At 35.2% G+C, this 24,012-nt stretch overlaps 1 protein-coding gene across 2 annotated transcripts; it reads right to left on the reverse strand.

The window, feature by feature from the left end:
* Positions 1-7,029: 7,029 nt before the first annotated feature.
* On the reverse strand, positions 7,030-23,256 carry LOC109108561 (DNA ligase 1-like). 2 transcript variants are annotated; one of them, XM_042718861.1, is made up of 27 exons: positions 23,095-23,256; positions 22,789-22,851; positions 22,419-22,590; positions 22,142-22,322; positions 21,838-21,969; positions 21,447-21,746; positions 21,154-21,259; positions 20,935-21,030; positions 20,241-20,297; positions 20,060-20,118; positions 19,543-19,656; positions 19,297-19,463; positions 18,788-18,864; positions 18,450-18,541; positions 18,139-18,226; positions 16,927-17,012; positions 16,720-16,835; positions 16,504-16,599; positions 12,742-12,852; positions 11,660-11,731; positions 11,395-11,539; positions 11,077-11,159; positions 9,186-9,338; positions 8,461-8,514; positions 8,234-8,377; positions 8,010-8,102; positions 7,030-7,300 (listed from the first exon to the last, which is right to left on the reverse strand). In XM_042718861.1, the coding sequence occupies exons 1-27, from the start codon at positions 23,109-23,111 to the stop codon at positions 7,226-7,228; spliced, it is 2,949 nt and encodes a 982-aa protein (XP_042574795.1). In that variant the 5' UTR covers positions 23,112-23,256; the 3' UTR covers positions 7,030-7,225. The 2 variants fall into 2 exon arrangements, with proteins under 2 accessions (XP_042574795.1, XP_042574794.1); XM_042718860.1 differs by having other exon boundaries at positions 18,139-18,238.
* Positions 23,257-24,012: the final 756 nt, after the last annotated feature.

Below are 24,012 nucleotides of genomic sequence, written 5' to 3' on the forward strand. Positions count from 1 at the left end.
CTCTCTCGCTCCCTCTCTTTGTCTCCGTCTAAAAGACAGTCTATGAACACGATATAGAAAGGACAAGTGATACAATAACCTGATAATGAATCTTCTCTCTTGCTCTCCAGCCAGTTAATAAAAGCATCGCAGCATCTGTTTGACAAGGAAAGATCAAATTTGAAGGACAAACACACTGCAGCATTAAAGATAGACAATCTCTAAGTGAGTCAGATTATGTTTGGAGTTCAGTGTGTGTGTGTGTGTGTTTAATACTCTGATACCTCCATTCTCCTTATCCTGTCACGCTTGAGTGCTGTTTGTCTGTAATCCTTCCTCTCGTATGCTTATGATTCCACTCTATAAACAAAACATACCCGGAGAAGCCACCGGTCTGAAAACACAATGAGCTGCAGGTCTTTTCTATCTCACCTGTCCTGACCTGGTCGCCATCTGCCTGCCACTCACATTCACTGCAACAGGAAGGAAGATGGATTTAAAGGTGAAGGGTGTCATTTAAGTGCTGCCAGGATCACAAAATAATGTAATAATGCTTCCAAACAGGTTTCCTGACCATTCCCCCCATCTGCCATTATTCGGACAAACAGGTTTTCATGTCCTAAATTGAATCCAAATGGTTGAGCCAATGTTGGCAAAGCAATGTTTGATAGCACCATGGTGTTTAGACTGTCGGAGGAATAGACCTACCTTAATTTGCATATTAAACTGGACCAATGTTTCATCTTTAACCATATAAAGCCTGCTGCATTATGTATATATGAATCTCTAAGGCCCCTACATTTTCAACATGATCAATGCAATTGAAAAACCTATTGGAACACAATCTACGACATCCCTTCTATCATTTGACTTATAGTTTATATTATTCAGTAAGCAAAACAGCTTTTAGTGTAATTGTAAAAATATCCACCTTCAGGTTGTGGTACATTTGTTTTTGCAGTGAAATCTGAAATTATTTTTATAATGTAAATGTAAGATTAAATAATATTTCAAGATGAACATTTACTGGACTGAAGCAACTTAGGTTTATGTAATTATATATCTCCAATGCACTTTAAAAAAAAAAAAAGAAAAGAAAGAAAGACGGGGCAAGAGAGTAAGAATGACAGCGAGAGAGAAAGTCACCTCCTGACCCTGTTTTCCCTCTCGCTGCCCTTTCACCAGGACAAGTTTATGGGATGAAACAAAGACATCTCTTTCTTCATCCTTCTCTTTTTCCATTTCTCCCTCTCTTCAGATTCCTCTCCTCTGCTGACGTCTTCCAGACACAACAATACAGAGAGAGAGACAGACAGAAAGACATGGGGTGAGCGGGCGGGTCTAATTTAGAGCTGCTTTCTTTCTCTTCCACCATCGCTGTGTCTGTAGACAAAGGTTTGCATTCTTTCCTCCTCCAGTCTCCCACCCACTCCTCTTATTCCAGTAAAATGGAATTAAAGCGGACAGAACATATTAGAGAGGGAGAAGATATAAACATGAGTTGATATGAGGACACTGGCATAGTGATATGATAAAACTGACCATTGTGAAGGAGAATCTGGCATCTTTTGAATGTAAAGTGTACATCACAAACTTCAAATGTGTTTTAATTTTCCTTCATAACCAGAAAACCGCATTAGTCGACTGATTCATTATCCTCAGCAGCAGCATGTTGATTTTGCTGCTCTTTTTCATGCTGCTTAATTTATTTATTTTTTTTTTTTGGCGTAAACCATAATACTTTTTATAGGATACTTCGATGAACAGAAATAAAAAAAAAAACAACATTTTGCCAATTTTAATCATTTTAATGTGTCCACACTGAATACAAGTAATAATTTCTTTCAAAAGAAATAATCTGAGCCCAGACCTTTGAACAGTAGTGTATATACAGCATCGAAGTATCACTGAAAAATGGTACAGGACTTTTTGATAAGTTTATAGGGGAATAACTAGTTTGACAGTTTAACATTTGCTGCTAAGCAAACTAACAGTCTAGATAATAAAGTAAAAATAAATATATGCACATTAAAGATGCAACTAATGACAGTTTACTCAACTTGAGAAATGTAATAATAAACAATGGCCAGTACGTCATCTAACAAAAGCAGCCGAATATGACATTCCCGTTGGTTTCCAAGGTTACGGGTCCCTTCTCCACTTCTTTTTTCCGTTCAGTGCTACAGGGACTGTGAACCTTATTAGACATTTCTGCAAATATGCCAGTTTAGGCATTTTTGGCCAATTTACTGCAATCCCAGAGGAGATACAACTAAAAACAAATGGACAAATAAGAACACATATCTCAAAGATGAGAATGCATAAACAAGGCGATGCAATCGGGTTTACGCTAATGTGAGTATATTAGACATGTTTGTTGCATATGGATGGAAATCAAAGAGCATGACCACAGTGTTGACATTGGGTTTGACTTTGACAGCAGGACCAATCAAAATGCACCATCAGCTGAATCCCAAGTGAGAGCTACTGGAACACACAGTCTTGAGTGACAGCTGTAGAATGAGTGCGGTGAAAGAAAGACAGGCTGGTGAAAAACCTGCTAAAGAGAGAAAATTGAGAAAAGATAAGAGACGACAAAATGCAGCAGTGTATAGCCTACATGAGAATAAACCGCTGAAGACTAATGTGAAATGGAACTGAAATGATTGCATATCTACTTTATATACTGCCGAAAGCATCTTGACTGTAAAAATATGCAAAAACACAAAGATTTGCCAGGGAGTTTTGATGGGAAGGTCATTTTTATGTCAACCATACTGAAACATCATCACTGTTTGTGTTTTTTTTTTTTTTTTTTTGTGGTTGTGCTAATTGTGTCTGTGGTTTAACATGAGATTTCGAACTGAATAAAATAAAATAAAATAAAATAAAAAATTAAATATTTTTATGGATGTCAAAGTTAACAGTGACATCAGAGAATATTTTTTAATGTTAACTGTAATATATTCTTTATATTATCACAATTATAGCACAAAAACATCATCAAAAACATACACCTAACATTAAAATAAACTAAAATATTTTTTTCATGACTGTCAAAGTTAGCAGTGACATCAGACTATAACATATTGTTTATATTATCACAATTATATCCCCAAATAGACATACAGTTCACAGCAAAAAAATAAAACAAATTAAAGCTGTCTGATATCAAACACACGCCTACTAGCAACACAGGTGTCATTCATAAAGTAAAATACTACAATAAAGCAAAAAAGCTGTTAGCACTAACATTAGATATTATTTAAATATTTTAATTGTAATATATTTTCCATATTATTATCTTCACAAAAACAGCATAAATGGGTAATTATGAACAAAAATGTGTAGCTGTTTTTATATTTTAGGAAGGGGGTCATTATGTTTTGTGGTCCTTGGCAATGAAAAGTTAGAAAAGCCATTGTTTAACACACTAAAATTTAAGACAATGATACTAAAACTGACAAGAAAGTCACAATGTAGTACTTTTGTCTTCATTTTAAACAATATTTTATTATTTTAATTCTAATAAACCTGTTTTGTAAAATATTTTGCTTTAAAAAAAAGCATGATCACTCTAAATGCCACTTGTTCTAATAAATGATATCATTTATTAAATAATGCACGTTCTTATACATTTAAGTGTGGTTTAACTATATGAATACTGTTGAAACCATGCAGTGTACATTATATCTAATGACATTAGGCATATATATATATATATATATATATATATATATATATATATATATATATATATATATATATATATGTCACCATGTAGACACATCCACACACACTCCACAGCAAAGAAGCCCTTAAAACTGTCTGACATCATCAAACCGAAGCCATCGACTGTGGCAGCAACACACACACTCTCACACACACGCCTAATGGCAACAGAGCTGACATTCAGCTGGGTCACGTCGGGACAAAGAAGCGATCTGTCTTTTCTTCCTCGCTCCATTCTACCCTCAGCTCTTGTTCTCACATGGCAGGGATGTCACAGGGAGCACCAAAACAAGGGATGCAGAGGAGGGGCATAAAATAGAGAACAAAAGCATTGTTTGGACTTAAAGATGAGTTATTGTGTTGAGGAACCGTGTGCTGGAGTAGGAGTGAGGAACTTGGAAAGAGAGAGGGAGAGACATTTGGGGCCAGTGTGGTGTTTTACTTTCTCTCTGTCCCTGTCAATGAAGGAGGACAGAAAACGGGCCTCGTTTGATTCATTCCAATGATTTTGTGACCTACAACACTCTCAGGGAGTGTTTGAGACTGTTTGCTGATAAGTTAGCATGACACACACGCGGTCCTCTGGGTGGAGAGCGGTTTATTTACCCTGAGGAAACGCAGTCTGGCAGCGAAACCTTTGAGCGCTCGCACACACTTATGGTCCATACTCATGGAATACATTACAAGCCCAGAAGAGAGAGTTCAGTCAAGAATGAAAATTGTCATCATTTACTTCACCCTCAAGTCATTGCAAACACATATACGTCTCTTTTTTGTATCATAAAAGGAAAAATGAAGACGACTCTGGTCGCTTTCGTTCATACAATTACAGCGAACATGTACCGAAGCTTTCAAGCTTCAAAAAAGACAGATGAAATCATCATAAATGTGGTCCAGATGACTCGTACGCTAGGCTATATTTCCTATTTCAGAAGTCATAGAATAGTGCATAACGTAGTACAAATGTGTGAGTGTACAGAAATATAAAATTGACATAGTTGAAACAGCTTAAACAAATAAAAATTAGCTTGTTTTTATTAAGTTTATTTTTATTTTGTTAAAATTAGAACGTTAAAATACACTATTAAATTAAAACGTCTTTATTTTTGGGAGTCCAAGCAAATAATCAACGTTTTCACATTAGAAATGGAGTCAAGCATTGCATTATAGGAAGCTCTCCAGTGTTAGAGAGAGAGAGAGAGAGAAAAAAAAAAAAATATATATATATATATATATATATATATATATATATATATATATATATATATATATATATATATATATATATATATATATATATACATATACATATACATATACATACACACACAGACACACAGTACAGGTCAAAAGTTTGGAAACATTACTATTTTTAATGTTTTTGAAAGAAGTCTCATCTGCTCATCAAGCCTGCATTTATTTGATCAAAAATACAGAAAAAAAAGTAATATTGTGATATATTATTACAATTTAAAATAATTGTTTTTAAATTTATTATACTTTAAATTATCATTTATTTTTGTGATGCAAAGCTGAATTTTTAGGATCATTATCACGTGATCCTTTAGAAATCATTCTAATATGATGATTCATTATCAAAGTTGGAAACAGTTCTGCTGCTCAATATTTTTTTCAGAACATGTGATACACTTTTTTTTAGGATACTTTGATGAATAAAAAAATAAAAAAAAATAAAAGATATGTTTTTTTTTTATAAATATTTTGTAATAACAATATACACTACTGGTCAGTAATTTGGGGTCAGTAATTTTTTTTTCTTTTTTTTAAATAAAATCAGCAAGGATGTGTTAAATTGATAAAAAGTGATAGTAAAGAAAATATATTATTTGAATATATATTATTAGAATTTTTTTTTTTTTTTTTTTAATAAATGCAGTTCTTTTTAACCTTTTATTCATCAAATATATTAGACAGCAGAACTGTTTCCAACACTCATAATAAATCAGAATATTAGAATGATTACTAAATGATCATGTGATAGACTGGATGTTACATGTGACACTGAAGGCTGGAGTAATGATGCTGAAAATTCAGCTTTGCATCACAGGAATAAATTATTTTTTTTTTAAGTATATTCAAATAGAAAACTATTATTTTAAGTTGTAATAATATTTCACAATATGTTTTTTCTGTATTTTTGATCAAATAAATGCAGGCTTGATGAGCAGAAGAGACTTCTTTCAAAAACATTAAAAATAGTAATGTTTCCAAACTTTTGACCTGTACTGTATGTATGTGTATATATATATATATATATATATATATATATATATATATATATATATATATATATATATATATATATATATATATATATATATATATATACACACACACACACACACACACACACATTCATATATATAAGCTGAACAGAAAACCTTCATAATTTATAAAAGCACAACAAAATTACTAAAGTTAAAAACATAATTCAATAACATTAATAAGCAATATACATTGTAAATAACACTAAAACAGCAGTTGCTCAGTAAACATACTTCCATTCTGAGCACAGCCTGTGAATATATTAGGTTGACTAGATTGGTTTATTGCTTAGATTCCAGTTAATAAAAACATGTGGTTATAACACAACCCCTTACTAATGAACAGCAAAGTCATTTAGCCGATTGCTTCAAGGCTCTTAAAATCATTGCTCTTATCTGCAATCCAAACCAAGCAAGTACATTCAGCTTGTGGGCTATTTTAATGAGCACTAATGGTTGAATTATTAATACCGTATTAATTTCACATTAATTAAACTTGTATTAATTCATTGTAATTCCTTTCTCAAAGACTTCCACAGATGGGTGAAGCCTCTCCCACGAATGCTTGCTATTACTAGACTGTCACAGCAACACTTTAAAATTCTCTTTACAGTCTTAACTCTGACAGAAGCACAGTGTCAAAACCTGCTAGGCTCATTTCAGAGAGGGTGAGCAAATACTGGAGAAGAGAAAGGGAATTCTTTGAAGGAAGCGATGGAGAGTATAAAAGCGAGTGATGGAAAGAAAGAGCTGGATAATTTAATTTTCCATCTTTGGTCACTGACAATAGATCCGTTGCCCGATTCATTGGAAACCCACTACGCTAAAGACACACACTTCAACATGAATATGCACTCATATGATCGTCTGTGCATAGATACACACTTAAAATGGCATATTAATGGGCATTCATAAACTGATAAATGTGTGAAATTCAACCATGAACTCAAGGGATCACATGCAAAGTACACAAAACAGACATAAAAGACAAAAACATTCACAAAAACTGGTGAAAAACACCCAAGGCAATCAGTTTGTGAAAAGCAAGTTTATTTTAGCTTGGTATCATTGAAATACTATTTACATGTTCATTTCCATTTTTCATTAAGTCGCACAATATCGAAGCATTAAAATTCAGCACATTAATATGCAACAAAATATTGAAAAATGCTCCATTGCCCAATAGGAACAAGACAAGCTGACATCAGGAGCCAATCAGAGCGCCGCAATCAATAGTAGTCCTCCAGATCTTGTTTTTCACCCTGATTTTGAATCTGCTGCTGTTTCTTGTAAAGATCTGCAATCTGAAAGAGTGTGAGAGAGAGAGAGAGAGAGAGAGAGAGAGAGAGAGAGAGAGAGAGACTGATGCAGGAGATCAGAATAGTTCATTTTGAGAGGGTGTGTTTGTGTGCCTGTGCGTTTTCAACCATCGGGAGACAGGAATAAAAGAAAACCAAAATAAATGAACTGTGAAAATGAGGGGGAAAAGAAAGAAAGACAGTGTGGAGCGTAAAAAGATGGATTTCCTTTAACGGATCCACTCCACTTACTCCACTAAATCACGATGTCACAAAGCTCTGAACTACGCCAATGTCATCACGTTTGACTTTCAGAAGGAAAAACTACTTTAAAATCTCACTCTTACTGTCTCATATGCCATGGAGCTACATCACACACACACACATACGGTGCCATATCCTGCATTTTCCAAACATTATGCACTTTTGACATTTGCTTTTGAAAGGAACGTCTCATGTGGGGTAATTACTTTTGACTTCTACACTTGTGCTTTTTCTACTATTTTTTATTCATGAAGAAATGAATGAATGAAATATTGATTATATATTTACTGATATTATATCTTTTATTGAGTATTTCTTCTCCTTTCAATGTCAAAACACATCTTTGTTTACTTTTTCAAACCTTTTGGACATTAGCACTATGTATTGAATAAATACACAATAATTCCTCTTGTGTGTCTTGCTCCTTGTTTTTCTGCTTTTCATATGTTACCTGTGACCCTGTGGTGGCGTCCTCTGGCTTTTTGTCATCTCTTATCCTGAGGTACCGTGGGAAACGAAGTGAAATGCCTTTCTCTGGGTCCACCTGATGGCCAAGAAGAGAATGGCACAATGAAGAACTAAAGTTAAGCACAATGAGCTAAGACCTGTTACCATGATCTATACAACAAAAACGCTGATTCAGCTTCATGATTCACATGTGCGTGGTGTACTGACCAATCCCATCGCTGCCTTGTAGACAGGAGACAGTGAAAGGTCAGCGCATTTCACCTCCCACACTTGCACCGCCTCCAGCCAGACATCCGGCTCTGCTGATTGGTCCACACGGTAATATGGACGTGGTTTAGGTAAGATGTGCTCCTGAGGCAGATTGTACATAAAGACATTGAACTTTATGTGCATTGAACTATATGGAAACCAAGAAAGTGCAAATCTTGCTTTACCTTTAAGAAACTGTAATGTTGCTCCAGATCTTCATCTTTGAAGCCGGTTCCAATCTGACAAAAATAAACAAACAAATACATGACAAGAACATGACACTCGTATAATATATACTTTAACGTTCAAATATTTGGGGTCAGTTTTTGAAATAAATTAATACTTTCATATAGCAAGGACACATTAAAATGGTCAAAAGCGACAGTACAAATTTATAATGTTACAAAAATATATCTATTTCAAATAAATGATGTTGTGAATGAAATATCCTAGAGAAAAAAAAAAGTATGGTTTCCACTAAAAAATTAAGCAGCACAGCTGTTTTCAACATTGTTAATAAGAACTGTTTCTTGAGCACCAAATCAATATATTAGAATGATTTCTGAAGGATCATGTGACACTGAAGACTCTTACTAATGATGCTGAAAAATTAGGATCCATCAAAGGAATAAATTACATTTAAAATATATTAAAATAGAAAACAGTTATTGCAATTGTAATAATTTCACAATATTGAATCTATCTATCTATGAATTAGACATTACAAAAGAACTCATTACAAAATCTGCTGCAAACGTTGATCTATGAGAGTAATTAAATTTATAAAATCTGCATATGATGCAGTTACTTATCTTTAATCAAATTATTTCTTTAATTTACTTGATTAAAATCTTTAATGGACTTACAGTCCTAGTTTTCCCTGGCCTCTCTCAGACTTATGCACACACACCTTGCAGACAGACTGGAACTCCTCGTTCTCCTCATCGTAGCAGGCCAATAGAAATCCTCCATAGCTGCCTGCTCTCTTCCCCTTCCCCAGATAAGCACCAATCACGCACAGATCCACTGTGTCTCCAACACCCTCAAGATAGTCCTTCTTCAGCTGCAGAGATAGACCATTAGAAACAATACAGCAGACAAGCAAATGACAGTTCTGACAGTAGTATAAATAGGAATAAATTGCTAAACTACACTGCAAGAAAACATTTTAAACTATATCTTTGTCATGTTCTGGAGTACAAAAATTATATATATATATTAGGGATGTGCATTTCAAGCAAAAGTAATAATCGATAATCGCTGGGTATTATTCGATTAGTAGTCGATAATCGCCCCCCTCCCGCGCATGCACTCACGCACGCATAAACACACAAGCATAAAAAGAGAGAGAGGGAGAGAGAGAATATTCAGGCTTTCAATCTGTATAACAAACTGTTTAATTCATTAGAGAAAGGTCTATCCTAACCCAAGCCAATTGATGGTTGTATGATTTCTGAAACATATTAATATAACATAACCGAATGATGGCACTTATTAAGATAACGTCCGTCTATTATCAACTGCTCACAAGGCTGTAGGAGCCTAGGACATTTCTATTTTTAAAATGAGCATAAACATTCATAGCATTTCTTAAAAAGTTTACAGGTTAATTAAGATTAGAACAGATGAATTCAGACATGAATATTAGGCTTAAAACATATTATGCGCTAAAACAGAATAGTATCATAAAACACAGTACGCGCTAAAACATATTGTGAACAGCCTGAAATCGTGGTAAAATAAATTCATGTGACATCTGGGGGTGTGAGAGAGGGAAGTTTATAGTTCAGCAAGGATGAATTAAAATGATCAAATAGTGAAAAAGGTCTTATATGTCTGTTGAATAAACACTGTTGTTTTCAAAAAAATAAATGGAGCAAAGACTGCTGAAAATTCAACAAAATATTTTTACTGTTTTGGTGAGCCTAACAGTATGAGTATACACAATATTCTACCATGAAGTAACACATTTTTGGTAATCCGATGAATAAAACACTTGCCAAATTAAGTGTACTTCATCTCATTTGAATATTTTTTCTTTAATTTGGAATTTGATGAATGCATACCAAACAATTATTCGCAAATAATGAATAAGTTTGGCATCAGCGCAAGACAGCTGCTTCACATTAGATACAACTGAGACAGAAAACAAGTAATACATTTTGAATTTGACTGGATGAGACACATTTGTAGTAACCAGGAATTAGCTGAACTTCGTATTGACAAGTCAAGTTGTTTGGCAACCATAAACAAACTACAGTTAAACCAGACTTAAACCCCTGTTAAAATCTACCAAACAATCTAGAACCGAAAAACAGCCTTCAGCAACAGTTAACAGAGTACACTAAAGATTTCTGCATTTTGTTATATTTAAAACACCATGGATATATCACATTATATAAGGTAAAGCAGAATCTCCACCGTTTGTCTCATTTCTGTGGTCAGAGTATACATATTCCATCATAACACGGAGCCTTAATGTCAGGATATAGACACAGCGCAAGAGAAAAGCTTAATGGGGTGGAAATTACAATTTAATGACTTACACCTTCCTTCTGACTTTGAATACTTGTCTGGGTTTTATTTTTTGAACACAAAGGATGCGCCTGTCTGTCTGAGACTATAGCACCTTTTGTTCCTGCAGTCTGACTTCATAAAATGTTGTTTTTGGATTTCTTTTATTAACTACATAGCATTCCAATGTTTAAAACATTAAAATGTCAAATTAAACGTTTGAATTAAACATTAAGAAATAAAAAGTATTTTCACTATGAACATAAACACACTGTGGTGTGCAATACCTTGAGCCAGTTGTGGGAGCGTTTGGCAATCTCATAAGTTGCATGTTTTTCCAATGTCTTCACCATTAGGCCTTCACAAGAATCTGCAAAACATTACAAACTCCTTAAATAGAGATTAATTAGCAAATTCTGAATATTACTAATACTGATTATTGAGCAACACCTCACAATGAGCAATTCAACTCTAAATGTCAGTCAATTGTCAACTGGTTTTGGACCCACATTTTTAAATGGCAAACCAATACAATACAGTAATTGTTTATTATATAAAAGTACAAACACAATAGAGCCACAGCTGTAGATCTGACATTCACACACCTCGTACAGACTGCTCCAGGAACTCAGCAATGCTCTCTGTGTTGTCAGAGTCCAGAGATCGAGCAAAAACAAACTCTCCTTCTTTCTCCTCAAAACTCTCCCGTAACAGAGCCCTACGTTTGCTTAGAGGCTCTCGCACCAGAGACTGTAACAGACAGACACATAATTCACTAAAATTGCACATAGCATGAAAAAAGGAAGATTTCTGAAAAAGTTGCAAAATTATTCAAATGTGATTGGCTATGAGCTGTTATCATGGTCTTACCTCTCCATTGAGGTACAGCAAATCAAATGCGTACACACACACCTGAACCTTGATCTCAGATGCATCCACATCCTGAAATACACACACAAACTCATGTAAACATTTAAAGGGGGCATATCATGAAAACCTGACATTTTCCATATTAAGCACTATAATTGGGTAACGTAAAACGTGAAAACCAGAAAAAGTGAAAAAGCCCAGCAACTTTGTTTTGGTAAGCCTTTGTCTACAAGCATGTGAAAAACAAGCCGCTCAGATTTCGCTCCACTAGTGATGTAGGAAGGGGATCTAATTACAATATTACCCCCTGAATCTGCATGTTTCCAACCACAGCAACTGACCACAGTGCATCAGTTCTAACGCTATGACCTTCACAGACAAAACTGGCTGTTTTTACAACTGATGTGTTTTTAACATAAAACTTGTATTTCACAGTTTAAGCGCAATAAAAGACATGAAAGAGAACTGCAACAGCCACTTTCTGTGCGTTCGCTTTGGATCTGTGCACACAGAAAACTGTATATAAGAAGTTTAAACTAAAAAGGCTTTAAAACAGCACAATAGACATACTATTCAAAACTGAACAAATGTTTTTTTAGCAGAGTATCCGAGGTACAAGCTGTAAAGGCAGAGCTCTATTCTGGAAAAGGGGGAGGGGAACAGCAGCTCATTTGCATTTAAAGATACATGCACGAAAACAGCCTATTTTGCTTACTTTCAAAATAGGCATTGTCAAAATTCTAGAATAAATAAAAGAGCTGTGGGGTATTTTGAGCTGAAACTTCACAGACAAATTCAGGGGACACCTGAGACTTACATTATATCTTGAAAAAAGGGGCATAATAGGTGTCCTTTAAAGGGCATTTAATAAACATCAAGATTTGATTTTTATATTTAAAATGGTTTTAGGTTTGATTTTTATATTTAAAATGGTTTAAGAACACACACACACACACACACACACACACACACACACACACACACACACACACACACATACATATATAACTATTCAATTACATGTATTTCCTCTATATTCAGCTGTTTCTCTGGTCAAATCTCTCTCTATTTGTACCTCTTACCTTTCTCTTCCTTGTGGTAAGGACCTGAAATGACTGGATCTGTTTCTTTTCTCTGTCCCAGGCAACCGCCTCTGAATCCAAAACACAGGACCGTACGTTCTCTTTCTTCACCTGCGTGAGAGATGTAAGGACATTTATTAAATCTATTATCAACACCTGAATAAACTGGATCATCGACGCCGAGTAATGGCTCTCCCCGCAGACATGCCCCTTACAGCCACATCTTAAAATTACTTGTACATAAGGTCACCTGAGGTTTCAACACTAACACTTCACCAACACATAACCTATCGAACCCTGAGGCTGTGTGACATTTACAATTCAATAGATGTTACAAGTGCATATTGAGTTTGTGAGAGCTACAGCAGAAGGTATGGGGCGGTTTCGTAAACGTTTACAATCCTCCCACATAATTGAATGCATTCACACAGTCAGTGTTTGGGCTTGACAACAGAATTTAATAACAGATGTGCCTGTTCATACAACAGCTTACAGGAACAGCTTGAATTCAGTCTGTATGAATAACTGAAGTCAAGCCCTGTTTCTATTCTCATGACTACTGAGAATACAACTTGTAACCATAGTGACAGTGACTAAAGGCTTGTTCACACCAAGAACGATAACTACTGATAACTAACGTTTCAATAATCATTCTTATCTTGGAGAACAGTGAAGTCCACACTACAACTATAACGATAAAGAGTAAGAGGAACAACATTGTTGAAATCATGTTTTTTTTTTCTCTAGCTGATTAAAGGGATATTCCACCCCAAAATGAAAATTTTGTCATTAATCACTTACCCCCATGTCGTTCCAAACCCATAAAAGCTCCGTTCATCTTCGAAGCACAATTTAAAATATTTTGGATGAAAAACCGGGAGGCACTTAAGTAGACTGCCAAGTAAATAACAGTGTGAAGGTCCATAAAAGGTATGAAAGTCGTCAGAATACTCCATCTGCCATCAGACATGCAATCTGGGTTATATGAAGCGACAGGAACACTTTTTGTAAGCGAAGAAAACAAAAATAACCGTTGACAAAGGAATTGTTGAATTAAGTCGTTATTTTTGTTTTCTTCGCTTACAAAAAGTGTTCACGTTACTTCATATAACCCAGATTGCACGTCTGATGGCAGATGGAGTATTCTGACCACGAATTTCATACCTTTTATAGACCTTGACACTGTTATTTATTTGGCAGTCTATGGGACAGTCACAGGCCTCCTGGTTTTCATCCAAAATATCTTAAATTGTGTTCCGAAGACGAACTAAGCTTTTACAGGTTTGGAACGACATGGGGGTAAGTGATTAATGACAAAGTTTTCATTTTGGGATGGAGTATCCCTTTAACAATAAAAACATTGACAGCCAATCAGAATCCACTTAAAGAGTTTTAGCATTTAAAGCAGCAGATGACAAAACTGCAGCATGCACTGACCGAAGCTTATCAGTCATTAGTGTTGACTAATACAGTTATCGTTTTTGTGTGAACGGCCTATATTGGTTGTTCAATACAAGTTAAGCTCAATCATCGACCATTACATACTGTTGATAACTACAACAATCTTTCATATTCATTTAAAAAAATAAAATTAAAAAAATAAGGCTATGTTGAGACACAACTTAAATGCCCATTTTTGGCAGAATTTTATGGAAGGTTCATAATTCCTAAATTAACTCTTTATGTTAAAAAAAAAAAGTCTGTTATTTGAGCTGTAAATGTGCTTAAATCATTTTTACTGTCATTTACTGTCATAGTGTTTATGAAATTTTAACTCCAGTTGTACAATTGGATTTCCACACAAACGCTTCCTAGATTTTTTACATTTAAATCATGTTCTGTACTAATGAAACTATTATAGTATTATTAATAAAGTATTTTAATGTTTGTGGTTTCGACTCCATTCACTTCAATTGCAAGTGCCTCAATGTAACCCTGATTTTGTTTTTCATAAAAGGAAATACAAGAGGAATTACATTTTGTGGTAATCAGCATTATGGAAAAAGTACTGACAATTTGTATGAATTACAATTATAATCAATTATTTAATTAAGTGCTAGTTTGTATATATATAAATGCATTTGTCAAACATTTTCATTACCAAGCACGTTACCATATTTAGCACTCCAAAACACGACTGACAACTGCATTCTACTGCTGAGTGAACTTATTAGTTCCCCACATGACACATCTTGTTTACAACTCAGACAGTTTTGATTCTTGTACAATAATTTGATACTTGTACAATAATGAGATTTTGCATTGAATATCAGACAACTGAGAAAGGGAAGGCAGAGAGAGATATTATGGTTCTGAGATTGGTTATGGACACTGATAAGCAAAACAACAGCATTGATTTATCTGCGTGTGAGCCTGTGTCATTCATCAAATGCTTTCTTTGCTTTAGGGCTGGAATCCATTATTGCTTTCTTGTAAGGAGAACAGAGCAGGATGACAGAGGACAAATATGGCCTTTGAAAAAGAGAGAGAAAGAGACAGATACAGAGAGACTCGCAGAAACATAAAGAGAGAGTCTGTGAGAAAGACTCTAACAGCGTATCCAAACCAGGTGTGATGGTTTTGGTTTCTGCAAACATTTCATCAGGCGCTTGGTTTTCTATTTTAGTCGTGTCATGTTGGGAACCTCCACCCACGGTGAAATCTCATTTGAACAGAGTCCCAAAATTGCTGCATATTCAACATCATATGTTCTGACTGGCAGTGGCTTTTCTTACTAAAGGCTGGAATACATCACACAACTTTCGTCCAGATTTTTGCCCAGATTTACAGCCTGGATGAGTTGATGTTGGTTGCCAAAAGTCAAAGTCAATTTGCAGACATTGAGCAGCAGATGCTGACAGAATTCACAGAAAATCATGTGATTTTAGAACACATTTTTTTCATTTGTCATGCATCTTTTAGCAATTAGGCACATGTTTATTGTATTCAGAACGACTTGAATGTCTGGTAGTGTGTGATCCTCAGTCGTTTAGATTTTAAAAGTGAAAAGTGCTGTATTGTATTCCAGCCTTAATACAAGGTAAAACTGTAGTCAGGTGCACACTGCGGGAGAACTGTACAACAGCTGTCAGAATGTGCATTAGTGAGATATTGGGTGAAAGCCAAGGCAGACAGTGCAACATCAAATATCTTGACTGTACAAGCTATATTTTAAGTTGCGACACACATTGCATGGGCGTCTGAAGTCACCAGTGCGTGTCAGTTCTGAAATATATGATCGCTCATTTTAGTATTATTTTAATATACTATAATAGTATATATAATTGATTTTTTTTCTTTCTACATTTCTTTCATTTTTATTTCAGCTAATATTAACACTTAAACTTATTTCAGTTAGTTGTAAAAGCAACATTTATCATTTTGATTTACGTTTTTCATGTCATACAGTATTTATACTTCATTTTAATTACTGAAATATTTTTTAGATTATTTTAAAACTCTGTAGTAATATATATTAAGCTTCAACCTCAAAATGTTTTACATGAAACATGACCAACATAACCACTCTGCCAAAACCTCTAAGGCTAAGATTTCTTAGCAAAAGCAATTAATTGGGCATCAGTGAGCATGTCACACTGAGGCTTAGGCAATCCCAGACTGCCAATTTTGCCGTATGATGGAATCTTTTATTATCCCTGAAATTAGACAGCCAAATTGTGGAAAGAAATTGGACAGTATGCACCTGTGTTTAAACACAGAGATTTGCTTTTGTGTCCATCTTTCTGGGTGCATGTGTGTTACCTGTGGGATTCGTGAAATAATATCAGGGTATTTGCTTGTGTTGTCTTCTTGGTTTCGGCTAAAAATGCGCACCTCTCCATTCTCAAGAATATGGATCTGTTAAATGCAAAACAAAAAAGCAATTACCATTTTAATCAATGATATTGCTATGGAAACAGAAAGTCACTTTTATGGCTGAAGCTCCACCTTGTGGAATAAGAATAAAACAACACACACCTGGGCTCTCTCGCCATCATATTTATACTCGCAGGTGAAAGATGCCTCATCGAAACGTTTCATTACCTCACCAACCCCTTTAGTCGGGTGAGCCAACATGGGCCGCAGGGGCACACCTGTAAAACACAATGCAGTTTAGTCTCATTCTAAACTAAATTTTCTTTTTGTTGGTGGGAGAACTGAGCAAGTGGTGTAACTGGTCAGTACCTGGGGTGAGCTTGCAGTGATTAGGCAGTTCATCTATGCCCTCCTTCATCAATACAGGAATGATTGCATCATAATTTGGCATCTCACTGTGAGGAACAATATGAGGGAAAACATTATTTGTATGCATTGAGGTGATATGTAGTAACTGCAACACCTGTCCAATTTGCTAAAATCAGACTTCCTGTAGGGTACAAATTATGCTAATACTCATTAAACAGGCACTTGTTATGCAGTGGACACCTGCAGTTGTAATTGAAATATTGTTTGTAGTATATGGATAATTATCCCTCAAAGCACCAGTTTGTGTTTGACATTCAGGTTGCGCTCAGTCTGTGTATGTTGGCCTGTGTATTTTTTTCAGCCTTTTGATTGGACATGTATATACATTCATCTCAATTATGAATATCTTTTCACTAAATTGACAAGGAAGAATTACATTTGTACATATCAATGATTTATACAAACATTTTTGCGGTAATGAAACAGACTTCCACAATCTTTGCTAATGAGCTCCAAACCAGAGACCCTATTAAAAAAAATATTTGAGTCAAAAGACAAGGAGGGTGAAACCAGTCTAGTTACATGGTCTTTACAAAACACGATTTGCAAAATAAAAACAGAAATATGACCACAGCCAAAACATCTCTTGATATTATTCAGCCTTTTGGGGGGTATCCGATACACCTCTTACTATTTACAATGGTGTTTTTTTCCCAATTGGAGGACATAAAATATCTTTTTAAACTTTATATGAAAACTAATTAATGAAAAGCCACAGGTACTTACGTGAATGTTTTTGAGCATTGATGCAAACCCCTTAATTTTAAATTTAAATTAAATTATTAAATGTATGAAAGTGATTTATGTAAATGAGACTATCACTGTTCTACTGTGCTTAATTAAAAAATTATTACAGTAGTTGAATTCTGCCCACATTTGAATTGCTTGACAAGGAAGAATAGTGAAACGAGTGTGTGTGTGTGTGTGTGTGTGTGTGTGTGTGTGTGTGTGTGCATTTATTTGATCAAAAGTACAGTAATAAAGTACATTTTTGAAAAATCAATGTATTATTTTTGTACATTTTAAAACTATTTTTTATGGCAAAACTAAATTTTTAAAATTTAACTGAATTTTGCAACATACTTGTATATACATAAATGTTTTTATTGATACACTAATCAAAAAAAAATTTGATTAGTGTCTCACACTTACCAGTATGTCTGTTTTAGGATCAGTGCTTTCTCCTCCAGCCACACTCTCCTGTTTTCTGCACTCATTCCTTTCCCTGCATCCAACACAGCTGGTGGGAACTCTGAACCAACACAAGAAAAACATATTAGTAACATTTCAGCACTGCTAAACTAAACAGACACCTAATTAATATTTACATTTTTAAACGTTATTCATTTTTTATTTATCACAGCAGAGAGTAATCTAATTGCAAATGCTGAATGCCTGGAGGTTCTATCAATGCTCTGATTATGATGTGTGTTAATGCCAGTTTCATTAGGATCATTTCAAACCTTGGCCCGGGGGCGACAGACACACAGCCTGACTGAGAGCCGTGAGAACGCTCTGCTCAGCCAATCCAATCCGCAGCTTCCCAGCCAGTGACCTGTCAATCACACAAGCAACCAGTCAAACTAACATATTTTACTTCTGCATTAATATTCAAATTAATCTGTCACCATACAGTAGTATAATCAAGGCCAGCAGCACATCATTTAGATTTAGCAAAAATCAACTGTCATCCATAAATTACATTCATTTTTCAGTATTTTTCAAAATTAACTCAACATTTCTGCATGGTTGGTCAGATGAAAAATTTAAAAAGTTGTAAGTGAAAGGTAAAATGACGCACCGCACAATGTATCGAGCCTCAGAAAACCGACATGCCACAAACAAGCCTTTAATAATGTCAATCTTCTTATTCATTGCCTAACAAAGAGAGAGAAAGAGCAAGAGAGAGAGGAAGTGGATTTTCATTGAGAACATTCAAATGTGGTTTTTGTTTTTAAATTGATCAAAAGGGACAGTTAAAACATTTATGATGTCATAAAAGATTTTATTGAAATAAATGTTGTTCTTTTGAACTTTCTATTAAAAGACTCACAAAAAATAATGATCATGATTTTCAAAAATATGAAGCAGCAAAACAGTTTTGAAATTAATAATAAGAAGCATTTCTTGAGCAGCAAATCAGAATGTTCTGAGGGATCATGTGACATTGAAGAATGGAGTAATGACACTGAAAAATCAGCTTTGCATCACAGGAATAAATTATATTTGAAAACATATTGCTAATAAAAAACAGCTGCATTAAATTGTGATAATACATTCACAATATTGTTGTACTGCATTTGTACTCACAGAATTTCCACTCATGTTAGCAATCTCTTTCAGTTTGTTGAAAACGCCCCCTGCTGTCAGATTGGCCGGTGCAAACATCATTCTCTGGTTGCTACGAGAACTTTCAGCAACCAATCCCAGGTCACCTTTCTCCTGAGCCTCCGCCTTGATTTTGTCCAGTTGTCGCCCTGGTAACAGAAGTTAACAGTACAGGGGTCAGGCAAGGAGAATGGTAAATGACATTAGGGAAAACACAAATATATTTACCAGTTGCTTGAGCGACAGCTTTCATCAGGATGGTCTCCCCAATGCCCAACTCCAGACCCTGATATGCAGGGCCGAGCTGATTCAGACACAGGTACACACAGCATAACAGGTCATCTAAACAAAGAACAGAATATTGAACAGATGGAAACAGTGAAGCTTACATATTTTTAATGTATGCTATAGGGCTGTGCAATTAATCGCATGCGACTGTCATGCGCATCTCGACTGTAAAGCCAGTTCTGAGATTAGAAGTAAATCTCCATCACATGCTTTCAGATGGAGCGGAGATTTACTACTAATCACAGAACCGGCTTCACTGACTATTAATTGCACAGCCCTAGTATGCTACATTTCTGTGTTTTGCACAAGATCAAGTGTAAGTCTTTTCTTCAATCTGCCTCCATAACAGTCATTAACATGTTCACCTATTCACTACTTGGACAAAAAGAAAAGTAAACAATTCCTGTCAGACATAAATAATTAATAACCTATTTAAACTCAGTGAATACACACTCACCTGGAGAAAGCAGAATTACAGATCGCAAAAAGTTGGAAAGCGTTTCAATGTTCTTCAGCCTAAAAAAAAAAAAAAAAAAAAAAAGATTTAAATTTAACTGCTCTACACACCTACTTTTAAACTAATAGATGTAAGACAAAAAACACGTGCACAGTTTATACAAAATGATTCTACTTCATACCTGCCCGAATCCTCTTCAATCCTCTCAAAGGTGCGAGCAACAGCCAAATATGGCACTCTGAGAAAGAGATAAAGAAAACATACAACAATGAACTTCCATAGAGAAAGTGTCAATTAAACTTAATTGCTTTAGAAAGAAAAATATATTTTGCAATTGTATTAAGCTTTTTGTTAATGCCTTGGGAAAAAAATGACTATAACTTTAGTGGATTAATCATTTCCATTTACCTTTCTTGATTTTATAGCAATGATATTAAGGTCTTGCAGAGATGACAAATTTTAGCATCACCCTGGTTCCCTTGGCAGAAGAGCCAATAGGATTTTCCATTGGCTTTTGCATTATTGCAGAAAATAGCTAACAAAGTAGATTCTTACACATTTTGTACATAAATATAATCTACACAAATGAACAACTTATAATTAATTTGAAGCCTAAATACAATCAAAACAAGTATAAAGCTACAAAAGCAATGACAGCATGCTCACACTACTTTCTCATATCCACTAAGCTTCCAACAAATCTTTCAATGTTTATTTAAAGTCTACAATTTGGAAAGTTAGAAGAGTTTGAAAGAACACACGCAGACTAGTGAGAACAGTAGCTACAGTAAAAATGCTACTGTAGCTCTGTTTATTTTTTTTTGATTCATTCCTGCAGCACACTGTTATATAACTAATCAAATGCAAAAATTTACTTTTGGCCCTTCTTCCAGCAGGCGTGGTCAACTGGATGGTAATGTGCTCTGGAGGGATCATACTGGCTCTGGACTGCAGAATCCACCCCCTTTTCACTGTCAAAACAATAAAGCTCATTCAAATGGAGTCAAAGAAAAAAATCGTGCCCTTTCAAAATAAACAATTATATTTTTAAGTAAAATATTCAGATTAACATTTGAACATTTTTTATCTTCAACCTTTTCTTCTCTTTCGGTTCAGTAGCATCAGAGATCTCTCCATCCTTCCTTTTCTCTCCCTCATTTCGCTCCTCTTTTTCTAGTTTGACAGCTGCCTTTCTGGGAGCTACAAGAGATTGTAAGATGTAAGTTAAATATTAATGTAAAAAATAAAAACTGTTTCAGTAATCATGCAGGTTTGGGATGTCATGGGGGGGTGAGTAAATAATGACAATGTTCATTTTGGAGTGAACCATCACTTTAATTAAAAAGAAGGAAGATAACAAAGAGAAAGAAAGGGACAAAAAAATTACCAAAAAAGCTGCTGATGGGTTTCTTTTTGGCCGATCCACCTTCCTCTTCTTCGCTTTTTTCTTTTTTAACCGCTCGTTCAGGACTGCAGTGTTCCTTTTCCTTCTTGTCTTTTTTTTCTTTCTTCCCATTTTCTCCATTGATCTTTTTCTCCTGTTTTACCTTATTTTTCTCCTTTTCTTTCATCTTATTGTTTGCATTGTCCTCAGCTACGGTTGTTTTAGCTTCATCCTTCTCTTTCTGTTCCTCCGCTGCAGTCTTCCCATCTGTGCTCTTCTCTTCCACCTCCATCATCTCGTTGTCTGAGTTGAAGAGAGAAAGAGAAGAAACAGTGAGAAACACATTAAGATAATGGAGATGTTATACCTGTGCGCAGAGATCAACTCATCTCACCTGTCTGTCCAGGTGAGGCCTCAACTCGTGCTCTCTTACTCTCCTGCCCTTCGTCGACCTCCTTCTCCTCCTCTTTTGCCCCCTCTCCATCACTTCTGCTGTCCAGCTTCCTCTTGGGGAACTGCTTGCGGGCTAGAGAACGGGAGAGGGATTTTAATCCCATATAGCCTACTGTATTATATTTAAAACATACACTTTCCTGTGGAACACAATCTACTACATGCCTTTTTGGAGTATTAATTAAAGAAAGAATAAATGATCAGTAGCACAAGGAAGAATGTGAGAAGAAGAGAGTGATACAGACCGGTCTTGCGTTTGGGAATGCCTGACGGCGATGTTGATGTCGGAGTTGCTGGGGTTCCCGGAGTACCTGAGGAAGCAGGGGTTACCACCGCAACAGAGGTACTCGACGTGACCGGAGTCCTCGGGGTTATAGGAGTTTTTGGAGAAACCGGCGTGGAAGCAGCCTTTGTAACACCAGATTTCTGTGCATTTAACATAGTAAGACAGAAACAGAATTGTTAACAGAAGTACTGACATCTCATCATAGTCGAAGCTCACGATAACTCAATAAATCTTACCTGCTCTGGCTTTACTGGTTCAACTTCACTGTGTTTTGGCACCTGCTCTTTTACTATCTGCTGATCTTCATCATCGCTGTCTATGATTGCTCGGCTGCGTTTATGCACCTTCTTTACTGGTGAATCACTTTCCTGCACACCATTCTGAATTTTGAGGGGACTTTTTACAGGTCTGAGCAGAAGGAAGAGAAAAATATCATCATATAACATTATACCATTCCTTAATATCCCACAGCTGTTACTGTTACCAAAGAGAATTAACACAGAATCAACACAAAATTAGGTTTTAATAACATTGTGTTCAATTAGAAAAAAAAATAGCTTAATTCCTCAATGTTTAATTTGGAAAACATTGCTAAATATTACTTACTCAGACTTTGTTTTGACCTGTCCATCACTCTTCTCCTTACTTTTCATTGGCTGAAAGAATGACCTGTGGGCGGGAAACAACGAGATCACGTTATAAAGACAAATTAACTCCCTCAAGTTGATACAGTATTATAATTTCTGACATAAAATATTTTAAAGAAATGCAATTTAAAGGAAACCCCTTATTGTCAAGGTTAGTGTAAGTTAGTTGGTGTAGGTATTTTGTTGAAATGGGATTTGAGGATGAGAAGTTAATGCTCTGTGGTCAACATCACGGATAAAAAACAGAAAAGCAGAACACACTCACGCTATGCTTCGCTGCATCGTTGGGGTCTTGAACTGCTGATACTGAATAAATCCGGAATGTACCTTTTTAATATATATTTTGGCGTGTTATTAAAATTTCTGAAGCGTCGATGTTTTCTTCCGCGCGCTTAACTCTGTATGATTCGGCGCCAAAGTGACGTCGTTCCCGGGGTTTACTTAGTACAACAGCATTTTAGCGCCGCCTGTTGGATTGGAGGTATTGGATGCAACCGTGTATCGTTAGGAAAAATTACTTTTTTTTTTTTTTTACTCAAATTCAGTGTATTCACAGACTCATACTGCCACTAAAATAATATATAGTATTTAGTTTCCTTCTAGGTCATTGTTTCTCAGCCTTTTCCTTCTTTTGTTTTCTCCCAAGAAGTAATGTTTTTGTTTGTTTTTTTTTGTGTGTGTGTGTGTGTGTGTGTGTGTGTGTAGTGTGTGTGTATGTGTGACATTTAGGATATTTTTTCATGAGGAAACCAGCTTGTTTGAATTATTTTTATAAAATGCTTTGTGAGGGTTTCGGTTTTTGTTAACAGGATTTATTCTAATCACCATTCATGTTTTTTTTTTTGTGTGTGTTGTGTGTTGTTGTGTGTGAAATCCTTTTTTTGTTTGAATAGTTTTTTTTTCTTTTAAATACATATTGCCTGGAAATGTATTTTACAAGCCTTCTGATAAGAAAATGTGTTTTTGTGATGAGAGATCTGAACAGAGATGATTATTGTAATGTTCAAATTCAAGGCTGTCTAAAAGCTGAATGAAATACTGTACACAGATTTGTGAGAGTGATATCACAATTTCAACATAATAGACTGATATTCTTTCATTTATTTATTTATTTTTTTCACCAATCCAGATTAGGAAGTGCAGGAATCAGTATGATTTGACATGAATGTTTGTGTGGCGTTCC

The sequence above is a fragment of the Cyprinus carpio genome, chromosome B2 (assembly GCF_018340385.1).
Source record: "Cyprinus carpio isolate SPL01 chromosome B2, ASM1834038v1, whole genome shotgun sequence".
Taxonomy (NCBI): Eukaryota; Metazoa; Chordata; class Actinopteri; order Cypriniformes; family Cyprinidae; genus Cyprinus; species Cyprinus carpio.

Excerpts from the sequence above, each read along its gene's own strand:
- LOC109108561 (XM_042718860.1), bottom strand. Across the intron at positions 19,464-19,542 it reads AGCTGTCGCTCAAGCAACTG|GGCGACAACTGGACAAAATC; the intron begins GTAAATATATTT and ends TTCTGTTACCAG. Across the intron at positions 17,013-18,138 it reads ATCCTAAAACAGACATACTG|TGAGATGCCAAATTATGATG; the intron begins GTAAGTGTGAGA and ends TGTTCCTCACAG.